The sequence below is a fragment of the Bombina bombina genome, chromosome 5 (assembly GCF_027579735.1).
Source record: "Bombina bombina isolate aBomBom1 chromosome 5, aBomBom1.pri, whole genome shotgun sequence".
Classification (NCBI taxonomy): domain Eukaryota; kingdom Metazoa; phylum Chordata; class Amphibia; order Anura; family Bombinatoridae; genus Bombina; species Bombina bombina.
The window spans coordinates 120,045,231-120,066,890 of NC_069503.1; the positions used below are offsets into that span (position 1 = coordinate 120,045,231).

The 21,660-nt window shown below is 36.3% G+C and overlaps 1 protein-coding gene across 1 annotated transcript; it reads right to left on the bottom strand.

Annotated features, from left to right (window-relative positions):
- Positions 1-11,322: 11,322 nt before the first annotated feature.
- Positions 11,323-18,448, bottom strand: LOC128661379 (oocyte zinc finger protein XlCOF15-like). The gene is made up of 2 exons (XM_053715641.1): positions 18,346-18,448; positions 11,323-11,933 (listed from the first exon to the last, which is right to left on the bottom strand). Exons 1-2 carry the CDS (start codon positions 18,446-18,448, stop codon positions 11,323-11,325), a joined length of 714 nt encoding a protein of 237 aa, XP_053571616.1.
- Positions 18,449-21,660: the final 3,212 nt, after the last annotated feature.

A 21,660-nucleotide genomic window follows, 5' to 3' on the forward strand; every position in this document is an offset into this window, starting at 1 on the left:
TCTTGTAGGAGGTTTTTATTGTTTATGCTAGTGCGCATGTCAGCATTGCCAAGGAGTCTCAAGTTTTCATTGCCAAGGGAACCAGAATCTCATTCAGTCTCACGTTATGCGTGCTATAGCCTTTCGACTGATAGGCCAATATTATCTTGTAGGTGGTTTCCATTGTCCATGGGAAATAGACACCAACTACAAATTGAGACGTATATATTTGCTCTCTTGTCCACAGTAACCCCCATATAATAATGGCATATTAGTGGAAAAAATATATAATAATAATAAAGAGCAATATCATATTCCATGTGTACCGAGTCCTTCCCATCATAACATATCGTAGTGGGATATGATTACAGACATGTAATGACATAATACCATATTTAGAACAAATGTTAGCCAAAATGATGTATGTTGTTATACATCAGAATATGTATGTATATATTGTTCATATAGGAAATCATAAATATTATAAATTTTATAAATTTTATAAATTTTATAAAACTAGATCTCTTTTGACTCACAGTGTGTGTATTTCAGTAGTTAATATCCAGTGATACATACTACTATGTGATGTTGTTATAACAATATATAGGTCATATTATAACTAATCGTTATTATTGGGCTGATGGTACTGCGGCTCCATAGGAGTATATTTTACTAATACCCTTCCTTTATATGATGTCCCTATTTGTATTTACTAAGTGTCATGTATGTGTATAAACATGTGTGTATCTTAGTGGTGTCAAATTTCATAAACAATAGGATTAGTGGTTCAATTTCAAGATATAGTTGTTACTTTGGTGTTTTTTGATATCTAATTGATATGTGTATTCATTAATATTCTGCTCAAGTGACTATATGTGTTTACTTGTGTCAAATGTGTGTGTTAGATATATTTATATATTTGTTAGTGTCAGATTTTGGAAAAGTGATGTCTGATAGTTATATTTTTAGTCTTTATAGAAATTTTTCCTTAGTGTGTAGGAAGAGATATACTTGCAAAAAGTGTTAGATAAATTTCAGATGTAGTATATCTATAAGTATATATAGATGATAGATATCTTAAAGTGTCATTCCGTTTGATGTATATTACCTTAAGTGTGATATATGTGTCATTACGTGTGATATATATGTGTGTGCCCTCCTAATAATTTAACCCAATGTGTCACTTATATCAGAATGTGTATCAAAGAATATATATTACCAATAAAGATAGATGGTAATAAGTGCAAGATATGCCCAGTGATGGTCACATTTTTCCTCCATAGAAAGGCATAATGTATAAGAATAGATCTATACGTGTAGGTATAGATGTTTTGTTCTTAAATCTACAGGGTTATTCATAGGGTATTATGGTGGACTTGATATAACTTTACAGATCAAATGCTGCTAGATCTACGCACTCATTCAGACCCTCCGGAACTAAAGTGTGTAGTTTGTGAATCCAGAATGTTTCTCTCCGGCGTAGAGTAAGCATGGGGTTATGACTGTTCCTTGGTACTTGCTCTATAGGTAGAATATGAACAGATTTGGAACTACCTTTATGTGCGTAAGCACAATGCCTTGATAGGCTGTGTTTAAGAAATTTTCTTTCTATGTTATATTTGTGTTCACTCCATCTTTTCTTTATGGTTCGGGAGGTACGCCCTACATATTGGACCCCACATGTACAGCTAATCAGATAAATTACGTACGTGGATTCACATGAGAGTCTCTTGGTGATCTTAAATTGTTCCCCCGTTTGATATGAACAGAACGTATTGGTACCAGCTCTCACCACTTTGCACATATTGCATCGTGGCTTGAGACATTTATATACTCCATTTTTGGGCATAAACTTGCCCAAAAAAGTCCTATTAGGGACTATGACCTGATTTTGTGATGATATTTTATCTCTCACTATCTTACTTGGGGCCAATTTGTTTTTGAGTGTAGGGGCTCTCCTATAGACAATCCTAGGCTTCATAGACACAGAGTTTTTTAGAAATGGGTCGTCACATATAATGGGCCAATGTTTTATAATGATGTTACTAATTTCTCTATATTGGCTACTATAGCCAGTGATGAAAAGTGGTGTTTTACCTGACTCATAGTTTTTTTCTTCATTGGATTTAACTTTTGATTTGGTTTGTGACAAATATTTGTTTCTGTCATCATGCAGAGCTCTTAAATATCCTTTTTGTACTAGATCAGATGGGTACCCTTTTTCCATGAATCTATCTTTGAGAATCATAGATTGTTTTTTGTAGCTTTCTATTGTGCTACAATTCCGTCGGATTCTTCTGAATTGCCCATATGGGACATTCTTTTTCCAACAGTGATAGTGGTTACTCCCATAATTGAGAAAGCTGTTACAATCAACCTTCTTAAAAAAGGTTTCTGACATGATATCTCCAGTAGCAGAAAAAAAGAGAAGTAGATCCAAATATTCAATCATGTTAGATTGAATATTACTTGTAAATTCCAAATCAAATTCATTTGAATTTAAAGAATTGGTATATATTACTGCCTCCTCATATGTGCCTCTAAACAAAAAAATCAGATCATCTATATAACGGCCATAGAACACCAGACTCGCACTCATAGGAGATCCATATACATGGGTCTCCTCAAATTTGCCCATGTATAAGTTGGCAAAACTGGGTGCGAATCTGGTGCCCATGGCCGTCCCCTTCACCTGAAGGTAGTACATACCCTGATAAAGAAAATAGTTGTGATGTAAAATGAACTGAATTAGTTCAGTAATAAATTGTTGCTGTCTGACTGGCATGTAGATATCAGATGCCAAGTATGACTGGATTACTCTTAATCCTTTGTCATGTGGGATGTTTGAATATAACGAGCTAACGTCGCTCGTAATCCACCACAGGTTCTGGTCAGTCTTAGTAATCCCCAGAGTAGCTAGCTTATTTATTAAATCAGTCGAATCTTTTATAAAAGATTGTAAGGTAATCACATGTTTCTGTAAAAATGAATCCACATATGCGGAAACATGGTCGGTGAGGCTATCTATGCCTGCCACTATAGGGCGGCCAGGAGGTTTAGAAGAATTTTTGTGTATTTTGGGAAGATGATAGTAGAAGGCCACACTCGGATTTTTCGGATAGAGGTAGTCCTTCTCCTTTTTAGTAAGAATGCCTTCATCAAAACCCTCAGAGAGGAGAGATAATAGTTGTTTTTGATACACAAATGTGGGATTGCTAGGTAATATCCTATAGTGGCTGGCATTGTTGAGAATATTATTAGCCTCCTCAATGTAGTCTGTGATATTCTGAAGCACTATTCCTCCGCCCTTGTCTGCTTGGCGGATCACAAGTTCTTTGTTGTTACTTAGAGATTTAAGAGCAATACGTTCCCCAGGGCTCAGATTATTTTTATATTTAGATCTTTTGGAGAGTTTCTCCAGATCCTTTAACACCATAGATTGAAAGATAGAAATATGTGAATTCTTGGTTCTATGTGGATTAAAGTTCGATTTTGGCTTAAAATCGGTATGGATGTAATTTTCGGTCAGTTGTTCCAACAGAGTATCTGGTTCATACATGATTGTACCCTCAGTCAAACGCTCATTCATAGAATCCACAATAATTGGTCTATTAGTTGTATTTTTAAGGCGTTTCTCTGCAAAATATTTTTGCAACGACAGTTTTCTTGTGAAATTGTTTATATCCACAAATAACTGGAACATATTGGGACTATTGGAAGGGCTAAATGACAGACCCTTTCCCAGAACTCTAATTTCGTCATCTGATAGTTCAAAATTAGACAAATTATGTATCCCTTTTTTATAATTTAACAGCTTTTCTTTTTTGAGGGTTGAGGATTTTCCTCTACTTCCCCGTTTCCGAATGTTCTTTTTTGTCGCGGCGGCCGGGGGGATAGGGTCCACTGCTCTAGTTGTGAGTTGTGGCCCACACCTAAAAAAGGAGTGCGACTAACTCCTTCATCGTATGGTGTTGGTGGGTTACTTGTATTATTATGACTTTCTATAGTCAATGGTTGGTACCTATTATCAGATTCAGATGATTTATTTCTGATATTAGGTTGATGTGGATGTTCAGACTGTTTTGGGAAATAGTAGCTGCTTTTTTCTTTATATACTGGTCTTTCTTGGTGATTATTGGGTGTTATATTCTGGGGGATTTCAACATAATGTTGATTGTTCCCTCCATATGGTTGACAGTCTAAATGATTGCGGGAATTTTGAGGACTATCAACATAATGTTGGTTAGTCATTCTTGGAGGTTGATAATCTGAATAATTGTGTGGTCCAGAGTGGCGATATTGATTGAAATCACCTCTCTGTTCATTCTCATAATTTTGTTCATTATGTTTAGTTCTATAATCCTGTCCATATGAATGGTTGGATTTGTGATGATAACTGCCATTATTTTGGGATCTACTAAAAGATAAATGATTATTGCTACCCCTTTGTAAATTTGTATCATTATGTCCCATATGTGAGTGTTCAGTATGTCCAATTTTATAAGGTATATGATGTTGTTTGTTATCTCTATGAGTGTATGGCTCGTATGAAGAAGGTTTATAGTTTGTATTCCTGTAATTGCCATAATTTTGTTGGGGTCTTCTTTGATTTTCATTATATGCAGGAGAATGTTTATACATGTTCTTTGTATTAATACCATCATGTTGTTGAGTTCTTCTATTGTTGGTCATATGTGTATAATGATTATCATTACTTTTATTATTGATATAGTAATTGCCATTACTTCTGTTGTTTGTACGATTATAGGTATAGACTTCTCCTTTGGAGTAGTCATCTTCATCTCTACTTAGTTTTTTGTTTTTCTTTTTGATGATATCCCTCTGATACTCTTCTGCATTGTCATATGCAGATTTTCTAAGTTTCTCAAAATCAGTATGTGTGATAAATTTCTCAAGTTCTTTCTGTATCTTATCTATTTCAATACCGACATCATTAAATAGTTTTTGTCGATGTTTAATTAGGATATCCATGAAAGTGTGGGCACAGACATTGAGGGCATCTTCCCACTCCTTATTGACTTCAGGATTGTCTTTAAAAGAGCAGTTTTTTAATACTCTCAGACCCCTAGGGATTTGGTTCTTAGCTTTATATTTTTGTAATGTTTCAAAATCCCACCAATGTCTGTGCTCAGTCTTCAAAAGATTCTCTAGTGTATAAAATAGTGTTTGCATAGAGGGATCACTATTGCCCTCATTTGTACACTCAATAGTGTTCATACAGCCATTTTTCCTCCTATTATTTCTCTCTAAAGATGAGAGCATGATACAATCAGGTCGTCTACCCCTGGTGGCCTACTTAAATTATTAATACAACAAAAGAAAAGGGGGCGCCCTTGAGAGTATCTATAAATGGTAATATGTAGTATATGAGGTAGCTTATATGTTACCAATAGAAATGCACTTTTCAGTATAAATGATGATACACTGATTCAGTAGTAACTAGTATATATGTTGTGGACAGAGTAAATAGATGTTAACCTATACAATTTGATAATCACAATGTTAATAGGACAGTTGTATCTCACTCAAAACTAGTATATACGTTGTGAACAGAGTAAATAGATGTTAGCCTAAACAATTTGATAATCACAATGTTAATAGGATAGTTATATCTCACTCAAAGATAGTGGTTAATGGGTGACAATGATCACTATATTGTCCTTTATAAAGGTCTTGATAGTAGAATACCAAGGCAGCAATCTGTAGTGGTCCAGACCAGGATCCAATTAAGCAATCTAAAATATCAAACAGAGACAGATGCGCCACATGGCCCAATATTGTAGTTTCCAAATTTATGTAGATTTTACTATATAGTTGAACTCACATGTATTGGAGCACCTCAATTGGTGCAAATGACACAGTCTGGGATCTATAACAGTCACCCAGCAGACCGGCCTCTCGAGTTGTTCAGGGTCTGTGTAAAATAGAAAACACAAAAAAGCCTATATGGCCTAGTATTGTATGACTAGAGTGATTTCACACCAGATAGTAGTATAAGATTTTGAACTCACATTTGGTGAAGCATCCCCAATGATGCTATAGAGACAAGCTGGGATTAATTCAGTCACCCAACAGACTTAGCTCGTGGCATACAGCATGCAATAGTCCTCTCAGTGGTCTTTAGGTCAGTGATATCCTCAGATAAAAACCAGTTCATAGGCAGCAAGTGTTTATAGTAAAAGTTAAAATCACTTTAATAAAATAATATTAAATTGCGACGCGTTTCTCAGTCTCAGACTGTTTCCTCAGGCATAATAAAATGGTTTACAAACACTTGCTATATATTCCTAAACAAACCACTTAACATAATTGGTAACACTTGTTGTGGGTGTGGTTTATGACATCATCAGTATCCTAGCTACTGATATATTTTAGCAACAAATGTGACACAGTATTGTATACTTAAACAATGTACATCAGAGTTTACATTTTATGAGTCAAGTGAAACAATCTACCTCATACTTTGCAGTGCAAATATTAATCATAATACATAAAACACATTAATATTATAATATTGTAGCAATACATATATTTCCCCATATCCAGTGAGATTTGTCTCATGCTACTCAATCATATCTGATTCCTATCTCTATTTCTATTTAATGTCTAGGCTGGGTCTGTTTTATATCAGAACATCTTTAATCCATTGTTTAATGGTTTATCTTTTTTCTTATTTAGTTTTTAAGTGTCTGATCCCTCTCTGCCAATAGCCCCAATCTACATTTAATATGAGGGTAACTATTTTTTGTTCAAACCTTTGTATTAAACATTATAAGCCCTTTGATTTATTGGTATGTAATAGTTTTATAATCTACTGCTGTGCATAAACTGTGATTTCAAATGGCAGGTTGTTGACTAACCTTATAGGGCTATTGATCCATTAGATTCGAGTAGTTTCAAACGCCATCTGATGTTCTAAAAAAGATGCTATAGAGACAAGCTGGGATTAATTCAGTCACCCAACAGACTTAGCTCGTGGCATACAGCATGCAATAGTCCTCTCAGTGGTCTTTAGGTCAGTGATATCCTCAGATAAAAACCAGTTCATAGGCAGCAAGTGTTTATAGTAAAAGTTAAAATCACTTTAATCACTTTAATAAAATAATATTAAATTGCGACGCGTTTCTCAGTCTCAGACTGTTTCCTCAGGCATAATAAAATGGTTTACAAACACTTGCTATATATTCCTAAACAAACCACTTAACATAATTGGTAACACTTGTTGTGGGTGTGGTTTATGACATCATCAGTATCCTAGCTACTGATATATTTTAGCAACAAATGTGACACAGTATTGTATACTTAAACAATGTACATCAGAGTTTACATTTTATGAGTCAAGTGAAACAATCTACCTCATACTTTGCAGTGCAAATATTAATCATAATACATAAAACACATCAATATTATAATATTGTAGCAATACATATATTTCCCCATATCCAGTGAGATTTGTCTCATGCTACTCAATCATATCTGATTCCTATCTCTATTTCTATTTAATGTCTAGGCTGGGTCTGTTTTATATCAGAACATCTTTAATCCATTGTTTAATGGTTTATCTTTTTTCTTATTTAGTTTTTAAGTGTCTGATCCCTCTCTGCCAATAGCCCCAATCTACATTTAATATGAGGGTAACTATTTTTTGTTCAAACCTTTGTATTAAACATTATAAGCCCTTTGATTTATTGGTATGTAATAGTTTTATAATCTACTGCTGTGCATAAACTGTGATTTCAAATGGCAGGTTGTTGACTAACCTTATAGGGCTATTGATCCATTAGATTTGAGTAGTTTCAAACGCCATCTGATGTTCTAAATGGCGTGTGTGTTGCGCTAATGCGCATGTGTACAACGTCAATGTGTATGTGAGTAATGTTGCCAAGGGAACAAATAGTGTTAGTCAATTATACGTTGTGCGTAAAACGTGATACGTCCCAAGCTGCGCCAGTGCGCATGTCAGCACTGCTAAGGCGTCTCAAGCTTTCGTTGCCAAGGGAACCGGAATCCCATTCAATCTCACGTTATGCGTGTTATAGCCTTACAGCTGATAGGTTAGTATTATCTTGTAGGAGGTTTTTATTGTTTATGCTAGTGCGCATGTCAGCATTGCCAAGGAGTCTCAAGTTTTCATTGCCAAGGGAGCCAGAATCTCATTCAGTCTCACGTTATGCGTGCTATAGCCTTTCGACTGATAGGCCAATATTATCTTGTAGGTGGTTTCCATTGTCCATGGGAAATAGACACCAACTACAAATTGAGACGTATATATTTGCTCTCTTGTCCACAGTAACCCCCATATAATAATGGCATATTAGTGGAAAAAATATATAATAATAATAAAGAGCAATATCATATTCCATGTGTACCGAGTCCTTCCCATCATAACATATCGTAGTGGGATATGATTACAGACATGTAATGACATAATACCATATTTAGAACAAATGTTAGCCAAAATGATGTATGTTGTTATACATCAGAATATGTATGTATATATTGTTCATATAGGAAATCATAAATATTATAAATTTTATAAATTTTATAAATTTTATAAAACTAGATCTCTTTTGACTCACAGTGTGTGTATTTCAGTAGTTAATATCCAGTGATACATACTACTATGTGATGTTGTTATAACAATATATAGGTCATATTATAACTAATCGTTATTATTGGGCTGATGGTACTGCGGCTCCATAGGAGTATATTTTACTAATACCCTTCCTTTATATGATGTCCCTATTTGTATTTACTAAGTGTCATGTATGTGTATAAACATGTGTGTATCTTAGTGGTGTCAAATTTCATAAACAATAGGATTAGTGGTTCAATTTCAAGATATAGTTGTTACTTTGGTGTTTTTTGATATCTAATTGATATGTGTATTCATTAATATTCTGCTCAAGTGACTATATGTGTTTACTTGTGTCAAATGTGTGTGTTAGATATATTTATATATTTGTTAGTGTCAGATTTTGGAAAAGTGATGTCTGATAGTTATATTTTTAGTCTTTATAGAAATTTTTCCTTAGTGTGTAGGAAGAGATATACTTGCAAAAAGTGTTAGATAAATTTCAGATGTAGTATATCTATAAGTATATATAGATGATAGATATCTTAAAGTGTCATTCCGTTTGATGTATATTACCTTAAGTGTGATATATGTGTCATTACGTGTGATATATATGTGTGTGCCCTCCTAATAATTTAACCCAATGTGTCACTTATATCAGAATGTGTATCAAAGAATATATATTACCAATAAAGATAGATGGTAATAAGTGCAAGATATGCCCAGTGATGGTCACATTTTTCCTCCATAGAAAGGCATAATGTATAAGAATAGATCTATACGTGTAGGTATAGATGTTTTGTTCTTAAATCTACAGGGTTATTCAATGCTGACATGCGCACTAGCATAAACAATAAAAACCTCCTACAAGATAATACTAACCTATCAGCTGTAAGGCTATAACACGCATAACGTGAGATTGAATGGGATTCCGGTTCCCTTGGCAACGAAAGCTTGAGACGCCTTAGCAGTGCTGACATGCGCACTGGCGCAGCTTGGGACGTATCACGTTTTACGCACAACGTATAATTGACTAACACTATTTGTTCCCTTGGCAACATTACTCACATACACATTGACGTTGTACACATGCGCATTAGCGCAACACACACGCCATTTAGAACATCAGATGGCGTTTGAAACTACTCGAATCTAATGGATCAATAGCCCTATAAGGTTAGTCAACAACCTGCCATTTGAAATCACAGTTTATGCACAGCAGTAGATTATAAAACTATTACATACCAATAAATCAAAGGGCTTATAATGTTTAATACAAAGGTTTGAACAAAAAATAGTTACCCTCATATTAAATGTAGATTGGGGCTATTGGCAGAGAGGGATCAGACACTTAAAAACTAAATAAGAAAAAAGATAAACCATTAAACAATGGATTAAAGATGTTCTGATATAAAACAGACCCAGCCTAGACATTAAATAGAAATAGAGATAGGAATCAGATATGATTGAGTAGCATGAGACAAATCTCACTGGATATGGGGAAATATATGTATTGCTACAATATTATAATATTGATGTGTTTTATGTATTATGATTAATATTTGCACTGCAAAGTATGAGGTAGATTGTTTCACTTGACTCATAAAATGTAAACTCTGATGTACATTGTTTAAGTATACAATACTGTGTCACATTTGTTGCTAAAATATATCAGTAGCTAGGATACTGATGATGTCATAAACCACACCCACAACAAGTGTTACCAATTATGTTAAGTGGTTTGTTTAGGAATATATAGCAAGTGTTTGTAAACCATTTTATTATGCCTGAGGAAACAGTCTGAGACTGAGAAACGCGTCGCAATTTAATATTATTTTATTAAAGTGATTTTAACTTTTACTATAAACACTTGCTGCCTATGAACTGGTTTTTATCTGAGGATATCACTGACCTAAAGACCACTGAGAGGACTATTGCATGCTGTATGCCACGAGCTAAGTCTGTTGGGTGACTGAATTAATCCCAGCTTGTCTCTATAGCATCATTGGGGATGCTTCACCAAATGTGAGTTCAAAATCTTATACTACTATCTGGTGTGAAATCACTCTAGTCATACAATACTAGGCCATATAGGCTTTTTTGTGTTTTCTATTTTACACAGACCCTGAACAACTCGAGAGGCCGGTCTGCTGGGTGACTGTTATAGATCCCAGACTGTGTCATTTGCACCAATTGAGGTGCTCCAATACATGTGAGTTCAACTATATAGTAAAATCTACATAAATTTGGAAACTACAATATTGGGCCATGTGGCGCATCTGTCTCTGTTTGATATACTGATTATTATTATGAAGATAACGAAGTGGTACCCCGGCGACCTAACACCTATAAATAAATGCCTCACTAGTTTTCTATTATAAAAATAAAAAATAAGGTATTATGTAACTAGTTTCCCAGTAATCAACTAACAATAGAAATGCTGATCAGTGTTAAGGGAAAGGAGCTAGGATCATATAAAATATATTGTGTAAAAAATTAATGACTAAATAAAGACAATCTTTACTAAATAAAACCAAAATATGTACAAAAAGTGAATATATTTCCAACAAATGCAATAAAAATATAATACATTTTAAACAACAAACGTAACCAAGTCACACACAAGCACTATTTATGGGTGAATTGCATCGTCCCTGCTCTCACTCTAAAATAACCAAATGTTTTATCATATATGAATCTTTTGATGTTGAACCATGTGGCTTTTATGTCTGAAACATTTACCACATTCAGAGCAAGAAAATGGTTTTTCCCCCTGTATGAATCAGGTGATGTATCTGAAGCTTTGACTTCTGGCTAAAATATCTCCCACATTCTGAGCACAAATACGGTTTTATTCCCTGATGATTATTCATGTGTCTTTCAAGAGATTTTTTCCACCTAAAGCACATTTTACACTCTGTGCATTCGAATGGTTCCTCCCCTGTGTGAATCCTTACATGGCGGTCAAGATTACTTTTGTCCCTAAAACATTTGTCACACTCTGGACATTTAAATGGTTTCACCCCTGTATGAACCATTGAATGTATATTAAAGGCTGTCTGTGATCCAAAATATTTCTTGCATTCAGGGCACTCAAACGCAGCATTTCCTGTATGGATCCTGAGATGACTTTTGAGTAGCTGATTAGACCTGAAAGATTTGACACATTCAGAGCATTCATAGGGTTTCTCTCCTGTATGACTTCTCTGATGCTCAATCAGCTTAGATTGTCCACTGAATATTTTTCCACATTCAGAGCATGCCAGTATCTTTTTTTTTAGTGTTGCCTCATATGATTGGCAAACAGCAAATGATTCAGCATTTTTAACATCTGAGATGTTTTTAGTAATGATTCCATCTGTTAAAGAAAAACAATGAGAGGTTCAGAACAGAAAGACATCACTAACCTTAAAGTGACATGAGACTCCAAAACAATATTTCCAAGTTTTTCACAGTTGGACAGTACTAGTTCATGTGTGTCATATAGTTAACATTGTGCTCACTCCTGTGGAGTTATTTAGGAGTCTGAACTGATTGGCTAAACTGCATGTCAGTCAAATGCACTGAAATAAGGGTGCAGTCTTGCAGAGGCTTAAATACAAGGTAATCACAGAGGTAAAGCGTATCTTAATATAATATACAAAACAGAAGGATGGTTAATAGAGGAATTATCTTTCTTTTTAAACAATAAAATTTCTGGTGAACACTGTCCCTTTAATTTAGTATTTTCCATACCAGCTAGTTAACCTTTCTTTCATGTAATTGGCAAGAGTCCATGAGCTAGTGACATATGGGATATACAATCCTACCAGGAGGGGCAAAGTTTCCCAAACCTCAAAATTCCTATAAATACACCCCTCACCACACCCACAATTCAGTTTTACAAACTTTGCCTCCTATGGAGGTGGTGAAGTAAGTTTGTGCTAAGATTTCTACGTTGATATGCGCTTCTCAGCATTGTTGAAGCCCGATTCCTCTCAGAGTACAGCGAATGTCAGAGGGACGTGAAGGGAGTATCACCTATTGAATACGATGATTTCTCTAATGGGGGTCTTTTTCATGGGTTCTCTGTTATCGGTCGTAGAGATTCATCTCCTACCTCCCTTTTCAGATCGACGATATACTCTCAATTTACCATTACCTCTACTAATAACTGTTTTAGTACTGGTTTGGCTATCTGCTATATGTGGATGGATGTCTTTTGGTAAGTATATTTTCATTACTTAAGACACTCTCAGCTATGGTTTGGCACTTTATGCAAATTATATAAAGTTCTAAATATATGTATTGTACTTATATTTGCCATGAGTCAGGTTCATGTATTTCCTTCTGCAGACTGTCAGTTTCATATTTGGGAATATAAACACTTTAAGAAATTTATTTCTTACCTGGGGTTTAGTCTTTTTCAATTTGACTACTTTTTGCAATTGCGGGTGTTAGACACACGGGTGCGTCAAATGTTAGACTTTATTGCGTCATTTTTGGCGCAAACATTTTTGGCGCGGAAAAATACGTTTTTGACGCAACTTCATAATTTCCGGCGTCATACGTGACGCCGAGACCTTTCACACGGCGGGGTCATTAGTGACGCAAGTGTGTCATTTCCGGTCATTTATGGCGCCAAAAAAGTTTACGTTACGTTATGCGTCATACTTGGTGCCAAATTTTTTAAATTATTTCAATACCCCATTGTTGTTTTCTTTTCTATCAAGAGGCCTATGCTTTTGCATTTTTTCCCATCCCTGAAACGGTCATTTAAGGAAATAGATCATTTTGCTTTATATGTTGTTTTTTCTCTTACATTGAGCAAGATGTCCCAATCTGATCCTGCCTCTGAAGTTTCTGCTGGAACATTGATGCCTTAAATCGGTTCTACCAAAGCTAAGTGCATTTGTTGTAAAATTGTAGAAATTATTCCACCGAATGTCATTTGTAATAGTTGTCATGATAAACTTTTACATGCAGATAGTGTTTCTATCAGTAATAGTACATTGCCAGTTGCAGTTCCTTCAACTTCTAATGTGCATGATATACCTGTAAATTTTAAAGAATTTGTTTCTGATTCTATTATGAAGGCTTTGTCTGCATTTCCACCTTCTAATAAACGTAAAAGGTCTTTTAAAACTTCTCATTTAGCTGATGAAATTTCAAATGACTAACAACATAATAATTCATCCTCTTCTGATGAGGATCTATCTGAAACAGGATATCCTTCCTCAGATATTGACACTGACAAATCTACTTATTTATTTAAAATAGAGTATATGCGTTCTTTATTAAAAGAAGTGTTAATTACTTTGGATATTGAGGTAACCAGTCCTATTGACGTTCAGTCTAATAAACGTTTAAATGCTGTTTTTAAACCTCCTGTGGTTTCCCCAGGTGTTATTCTCATTCCTGAGGCTATTTCTGATATGATTTCTAGGGAATGGATTAAGCCAGGTACTTCCATTATTCCTTCTTCAAGGTTTAAGAGATTGTATCCTTTACCAGCAAAATCTATAGAGTTTTGGGAAAAGATCCCCAAAGTTGATGGGGCTATTTCTACTCTTGCTAAACATACCACTATTCCTATGGAAGATAGCACTTCCTTTAAGGATCCTTTAGATAGGAAGCTTGAATCTTATCTAAGGAAGGCCTATTTATATTCAGGTCATCTTCTCAGACCTGCTATTTCTTTGGGTGATGTTGCAGCTGCATCAACTTTCTGGTTGGAAAATTTAGCGCAACATGAATTGGATTTTGACATATCTAGCATTGTTCGCTTACTGCAACATGCTAATCATTTTATTTGTAATGCCATTTTTGATATTATCAAAATTGATGTTAGATCCATGTCTTTAGCTGTATTAGCTAGAAGAGCTTTGTGGCTTAAATCTTGGAATGCTGATATGACATCTAAATCTAGATTACTATCTCTTTCTTTCCAAGGTAATAATTTATTTGGTTCTCAGTTGGATTCTATTATTTCAACTATCACTGGAGGAAAAGGAGTTTTTTTGCCTCAGGATAAAAAACCTAAGGGTAAATCTAAGGCTTCTAACCGTTTTTGTTCCTTTCGTCAGAATAAGGAACAAAAACTCAATCCTCCTCCCAAGGAATCTGCTTCCAGTTGGAAGCCTTCCTCAAATTGGAATAAATCCAAGCCATTTAGGAAACCAAAGTCTGCCCCTAAGTCCGCATGAAGGTGCGGCCCTCATTCCAGCTCAGCTGGTAGGGGGCAGATTAAGGTTTTTCAAGGATTTTTGGATACAATCTGACCAAAATCATTGGATTCAGAGCATTGTCTCTCAAGGGTATCGAATAGGATTCAAAGTAAGACCTCCTGTGAGAAGATTTTTTTCTCTCACGTATCCCTGTAAATCCAGTAAAAGCTTAGGCTTTTCTGAAGTGTGTTTCAGACCTGGAGTCTTCAGGGGTAATCATGCCAGTTCCTCCTCAGGAACAAGGTTTGGGGTTTTATTCAAACCTATTCATTGTACCAAAGAAAGAAAATTTGTTCAGACCAGTTCTGGATCTGAAAATTTTGAATCGTTATGTAAGAGTACCAACTTTCAAGATGGTGACTATAAGGACTATTCTGCCTTTTGTTCAGCAAGGACATTTTATGTCCACAATAGACTTGCAGGATGCATACCTTCATATTCCGATTCATCCAGAACACTATCAGTTTCTGAGATTCTCTTTTCTAGACAAGCATTACCAATTTGTTGCTCTTCCATTTGGCTTAGCAACAGCTCCAAGAATCTTTTCAAAGGTTCTGGGTGCCCTACTATCTGTAATCAGAGAACAGGGTATTGCGGTGTTTCCTTATTTGGACGATATCTTGGTACTAGCTCAGTCTTTACATACTGCAGAATCTCACACAAATCAACTAGTGTTGTTTCTTCGGAAACATGGTTGGAGGATCAATTCACCAAAAAGTTTCTTGATTCCTCAGACAAGGGTCAACTTTTTAGGCTTCCATATAGATTCAGTGTCCATGACTCTGTCGCTAACAGACAAGAGACGTTTAAAATTGGTCGCAGCATGCCTGCTCCTTCAGTCTCAGTCATTCCCTTCAGTGGCTATGTGCATGGAAGTTTTAGGTCTCATGACTGCAGCATCGGACGCAATCCCCTTTGCTCGTTTTCATATGAGACCTCTACAGCTTTGTATGCTGAATAAATGGTGCAGGGATTATGCAAAGATATCACAATTAATATCCTTGAATCCCAATGTACGACACTCTCTGACATGGTGGAGAGATCACCATCGTTTGTTTCAAGGGGCTTCTTTTGTTCGCCCAACCTGGACTGTGATCACAACAGATGCGAGTCTTTCAGGTTGGGGAGCTGTTTGGGGATCTCTGACAGCACAAGGGGTTTGGAAATCTCAAGAGGCGAGATTACCAATAAATATATTAGAACTCCATGCAATTCTCAGGGCTCTTCAGTTCTGGCCTCTGCTAAAGAGAGAACCGTTCATTTGTTTTCAAGACAGACAATATCACAACTGTGGCTTATGTCAATCATCAGGGTGGGACTCACAGTCCCCAAGCTATGAAAGAAGTATCTCGGATACTTGCCTGGGCAGAATCCAGCTCCTGTCTAATCTCTGCGGTGCATATCCCAGGTGTAGACAATTGGGAGGCGGATTATCTCAGCTGCCAGACTTTACATCCAGGGGAGTGGTCTCTCCATCCAGACGTGTTTTCTCAGATTGTTCAGATGTGGGGGCTTCCAGAGATAGATCTCATGGCCTCTCATCTAAACAAGAAACTTCCCAGATACCTGTCCAGGTCCAGGGATGTTCAGACGGAAGCAGTGGATGCGCTGACACTTCCTTGGTGTTATCAACCTGCTTACATCTTCCCGCCTCTAGTTCTCCTTCCAAAAGTGATCTCAAAAATCATCATGGAACAGTCTTTTGTGTTGCTGGTGGCTCCAGCATGGCCACACAGGTTTTGATATGCGGATCTTGTGCGGATGTCCAGTTGTCCGTCTTGGCCACTTCCGTTATGGCCGGACCTACTATCTCAAGGTCCATTTTTCCATCAGGATCTCAAATCATTAAATTTGAAGGTGTGGAAATTGAACGCTTTGTTCTGAGCCATAGAGGTTTCTCTGACTCAGTGATTAATACTATGTTACAAGCTCGTAAATCTGTCTCTAGGAAGATTTATTATAGAGTTTGGAAGATTTACATTTCATGGTGTTCTTCTCATAAATTCTCCTGGCATTCTTTTAGAATTCCTAGAATTTTACAGTTCCTTCAGGATGGTTTGGATAAGGGTTTGTCTGCAAGTTCCTTGAAAGGACAAATCTCTGCTCTTTCTGTTTTATTTCACAGAAAGATTGCTATACTTCCTGATATTCACTGTTTTGTACAGGCTTTAGTTCGTATTAAGCCTGTCATTAAATCAATTTCTCCTCCTTGGAGTCTTAATTTGGTTCTGAAGGCGTTACAGGCTCCTCCATTTGAGCCTATGTATTCTTTGGACATTAAACTACTTTCTTGGAAAGTGTTGTTCCTTTTGGCTATCTCTTCTTCTAGAAGAGTTTCTGAGCTATCTGCTCTTTCTTGTGAGTCTCCTTTTCTGATTTTTCATCAGGATAAGGCAGTTTTGTGGACTTCTTTTCAATTTTTACCTAAGATTGTGAATTCTAACAACATTAGTAGAGAAATTGTTGTCCCCTCCGTATGTCCTAATCCTAAGAATTCTTTGGAGAGATCCTTACATTCTTTGGATGTGGTAAGAGCTTTGAAATATTATGTGGAAGCTACTAAAGATTTCAGGAAGACTTCTAGTCTATTTGTTTTATTTTTTGGTCCTAGGAAAGGCCAAGGCTTCTGCTAGTTCCTTGGCTTCTTGGTTGAAACTTTTGATTCAACAAGCTTATTTGGAGTCGGGTCAGGCCCCTCCTCAGAGAATTACAGCTCATTCTACTAGATCACTTTCCACTTTGTGGGCTTTTAAGAATGAAGCTTCAGTTGATCAGATTTGCAAAGCAGCGACTTGGTCCTCTTTGCATACATTTACTAAATTCTACCGTTTTTATGTATTTGCTTCTTCGGAAGCAGTTTTTGGTAGAAAAGTTCTTCAGGCAGCTGTTTCAGTTTGATTCTTCTGCTTCTTGATTTAAGTTTTTTTCTTTCAAAAATGAAAATAAACTTATTTTTTTGGGTTGTGGATTAATTTGTTCAGCGAAATATGGCTGTTTTTATTTGCATTCCCTCCCTCTCTAGTGAATCTTGAGTGGAAGACTCCACATCTTGGGTATTGATATCCCATATGTCACTAGCTCATGGACTCTTGCCATTTACATGAAAGAAAACATAATTTATGTAAGAACTTACCTGATAAATTCATTTCTTTCATATTGGCAAGAGTCCATGAGGCAAAAAACACTTTTTCTCTTAACACACAATTTTTTTGAGTTCAATGGAAGTTACTTTCTCCAAATGTGTGGCACGGCTATGGGGGCCAAATTTGCCCCCTCCTACGCCAACCTGTTCATGGGTTGGTAGGAGGAGTGCCACATATTTGGAGAGGGAAACCCTTTTAAAGACGACATAGTCTTTTTCAGGAGATTTATTGATGATCTCCTGTTTGTGTGGAGAGGAAGCACAACAGGAGTTGATGCTTTTGTTGATTACTTGAATAGTAATGACAAGGGGATTGAATTTACCTTTGAAAGTGACAGTTATAACATCAACTATCTTGATGTTACCCTTATAGGCAGAATAGGAGAAAAAATAACTTCAACTATTTATAGGAAGCCAATTACGGGGAACACTTTGCTCCATGCAAAAAGCTGTCACCCCCAACATGTATTTGGTGCAGTAGCAAAGGGACAATACATAAGGGTCAAGAGAAACTGTAGTGACCATGATCATTATGTGAGGGAGAGCAATGATTTAACAAGAAGACTTAAAGATAGAGGCTATGAGCACAGAATAATCAAAAAAGCCAGGAATATGGCGGAGAGATTAGAAAGGAAAGACCTTTTACTAACTAAGGAAAAAGCTATTGGTCCAGCCAAAAAACAACTTGATAAAGGCCCACTTTTCATCACAGACTATTCGATGGAATACAGTGAAGTCTGTGGAATCATCAGGAAGCATTTTAATATGCTTTCTGCTGATGATGATCTAATGGATATCGCCAAATCAGGCTGTCATTTTGCTTACAAAAGGAATATGACGATTGGGAATAAGATAGCCCCGACGAGACTTAAGACTACACAACCAGGAGGCTCAGCCTGGCTGATAGTGAAGGGAATGCACAGATGCAATTTCAGGGACTGTGTGGCCTGTGAAAAGGTAATTTGTGGGGATACTTTTCAGTCCTCTACTACAGGCCAGTCCTTTGAAATTAAAACTTGTATCACATGTAGATCAAAGTATGTGATCTACTTGATCACTTGTACAATTTGTAAGATTCAATATGTGGGTCTTACGACGAGGGATATAAGATCCCGTATCAGGGAACATCTTTCAACAATTAGGATAGGTAGATCAACCACCCCATTAGTACAACACTTCACACAAAAACATGACAAAAGTACTGATAGCTTCAGATGGACAGCTATAGAGAAGATCTCAGTTCCATCAAGAGGGGGCGATAGAGAGGTACTTTTGGGGAGACAGGAGGTGTTCTGGATCTTCAAACTGGGGACCAGAACACCTTCTGGACTAAATTCATCTTATGATTTGATCAATTACTGGCATTGAGGTTGTCTATTTAAATGCATATCTCTAACTATTCTGAAAGGAATAGGATATCCTAGTGAATATCACTCCTCATTATTGTACCACATATGATAATTTACATAATATCTTCTTTGATTTATTCACAAAGAAGTTTGAAATATCCAAATATGCACCTCTCACTTTATAAAATTAAGAACAAGTAAGGTGATATTTTATATTAAGTATCTCTTCCTGCCATAACGGCATCCCAAACACTTTAAGCATTTGGTCCCTGAACAGTCAATATACTCCAGGGTTTAACTAAAAAGGATACTAACTCAATGATTCAAGCAAATTAGAGGCAGTTATAGCTAAAGCATTGATAGTATTTAATGCCTAAACAATGTTAAATACATATGGCAACCTTGAATAAGATGTTGATTTTTTGATTTTTTTATGGTATAGAGTTATGTATATCATTTTGAGACTGTTAGTAAGTGACAGTTTATGTTTATGTTAAAAGATATGTGCCTTTACAAGTTAAAGTGATTTTTGATTGGTTTACTGTTTGGCCAATTGGAGGAAGGAAAGCCCTAGAAAAAGGGCGCGTGGTTTTAACCTTTTATCAGCTTAGAGTACGGCTGCAAAGCCGAAACATGTCAGCTGTCTTTTCCTTTCTCCAACTTAACCAACCAGCTGCTGGCAAGCCTATTATTGCCTGTGCAAACAGAGTTTTTACTTTGTGAAGCCAGTATTGAAATTTTACTTGTAGCTGTTTATGAGAGTGAATAAACGCTACCTTCTTCATCTACCGGTGCTCCTGACTTGTCATTTATTGCAGCATTCAGAGGATTCCCCACAGTGAGCATGGACATAGACACCGAGTGGATTGAGTGTCTCCTCCCTTTCTAACTCCGGATTGGTCCTATATCGAGCAGGGCAGGCACAACAAGTTACTCCAATTACTGGAGAGCTTCTGCACACGTCTGAGGAGGGTGTGTTTGTCACGCTGGTACAGAAAACCTGGAGACCCTGGACACCGTCTGATCGGAGGAGGTCTCTGGGAGAAAAAGGTTGATTCGGATCTGACAACCAGGTACAGCAGTCACACCCACGGACTGGACGCGGTAAGACAGCCTCTGACACAATTGTTTTATGTTTAAGTTTGTGTGCTCTGCCCTGAGGACTGGGACTATTTGATTCAAGAATTAGAGTATGAATACTTTTCACATTTGAATTACCGTATGACCATTTGTGTAGTTTTCCTCTATGACTGTTTTCAAGAGTCCATGAGGCCCACCCTTTTATGGTGGTTATGATTTTTTGTATAAAGCACAATTATTTCCAAATTTCCTTTGTTGATGCTTTCTACTCCTTTCTTTATCACCCCACTGCTTGGCTATTCCTTAAACTGAATTGTGTGTGTGGTAAGAGGTGTATTTATAGGCATTTTGAGGTTTGGGAAACTTTGCCCCTCCTGGTAGGATTGTATATCCCATATGTCACTAGCTCATGGACTCTTGCCAATATGAAAGAAATGAATCTATCAGGTAAGTTCTTACATAAATTATGTTTTTCACTGCCAGGAATTGCAGACCTGTGGTGCGCAGCTGCAATTAGCGGTCTTCTAAATACCAAAAACCAATGGCAAAGCCATGTATGTCTGCTATATCCGAACAAATGGAACCCCAGAGAAGCTTTTACATCCATTTATGTTATTATTGCACAAGTGGTATGTAAATAATTTCAGTGAGAAACCCAAAATTTGTGAAAAAGTTAACATTTTTTTTACTATATGGTTGCATTTGGCGGTGAAATGGCGGCATGAAATATACCAAAATGGGCCTAGGTCAATTACATTAGATTGTCTACCTAACAAAAATTAATAATAATAATAAAAAATATATAAGTACATATATACAGGGGTGGAAAAATATGACTATTGTTTACTAGTCAGGGGTTAAAAGCTACTAGCCCAGAGGGAACAAGTTACAAGTCCACTCAATGTTAAACATAGGAAAAAGTCAAATGTCTAAGTCATCCACTGTAATTTCTAAGTCGTCCTGGACTAGTGGACCACTGGAAAAAAAATCAGGACGGTATAATGGAGTTGTGTAAATAAATCCAGGGAGTCTCATTATATTATGAAGTAAAAAAGCATGAATGATTCAGTCCATAAAGGCAAAGTACTGCAGTGTTAGGGCCAGTCAATACTGGGACACCTTGTAAGTTGGTTAACCACACAAAAGGACTTTAACATAGAAATACATAGTTAAATATGTATTTGTCTGTATATAGATATGTCTATATGTGAACATATATATTAAAGTATTTACTTGTGTATAAATGTATTTATTTGCGGATAATGATACTTCTATCTTCACTAAGACTTTTAAGAGCACATAGTTCCG

Coding starts and splice junctions, on each gene's coding strand:
- LOC128661379 (XM_053715641.1), bottom strand. CDS start 18,448: ATGGTCACTACAGTTTCTCTTGACCCTTATGTATTGTCCCTTTGCTAC. Junction 11,934..18,345: donor CATGGAGCAAAGTGTTCCCC/GTAATTGGCTTC, acceptor TTTCTTTAACAG/ATGGAATCATTACTAAAAAC.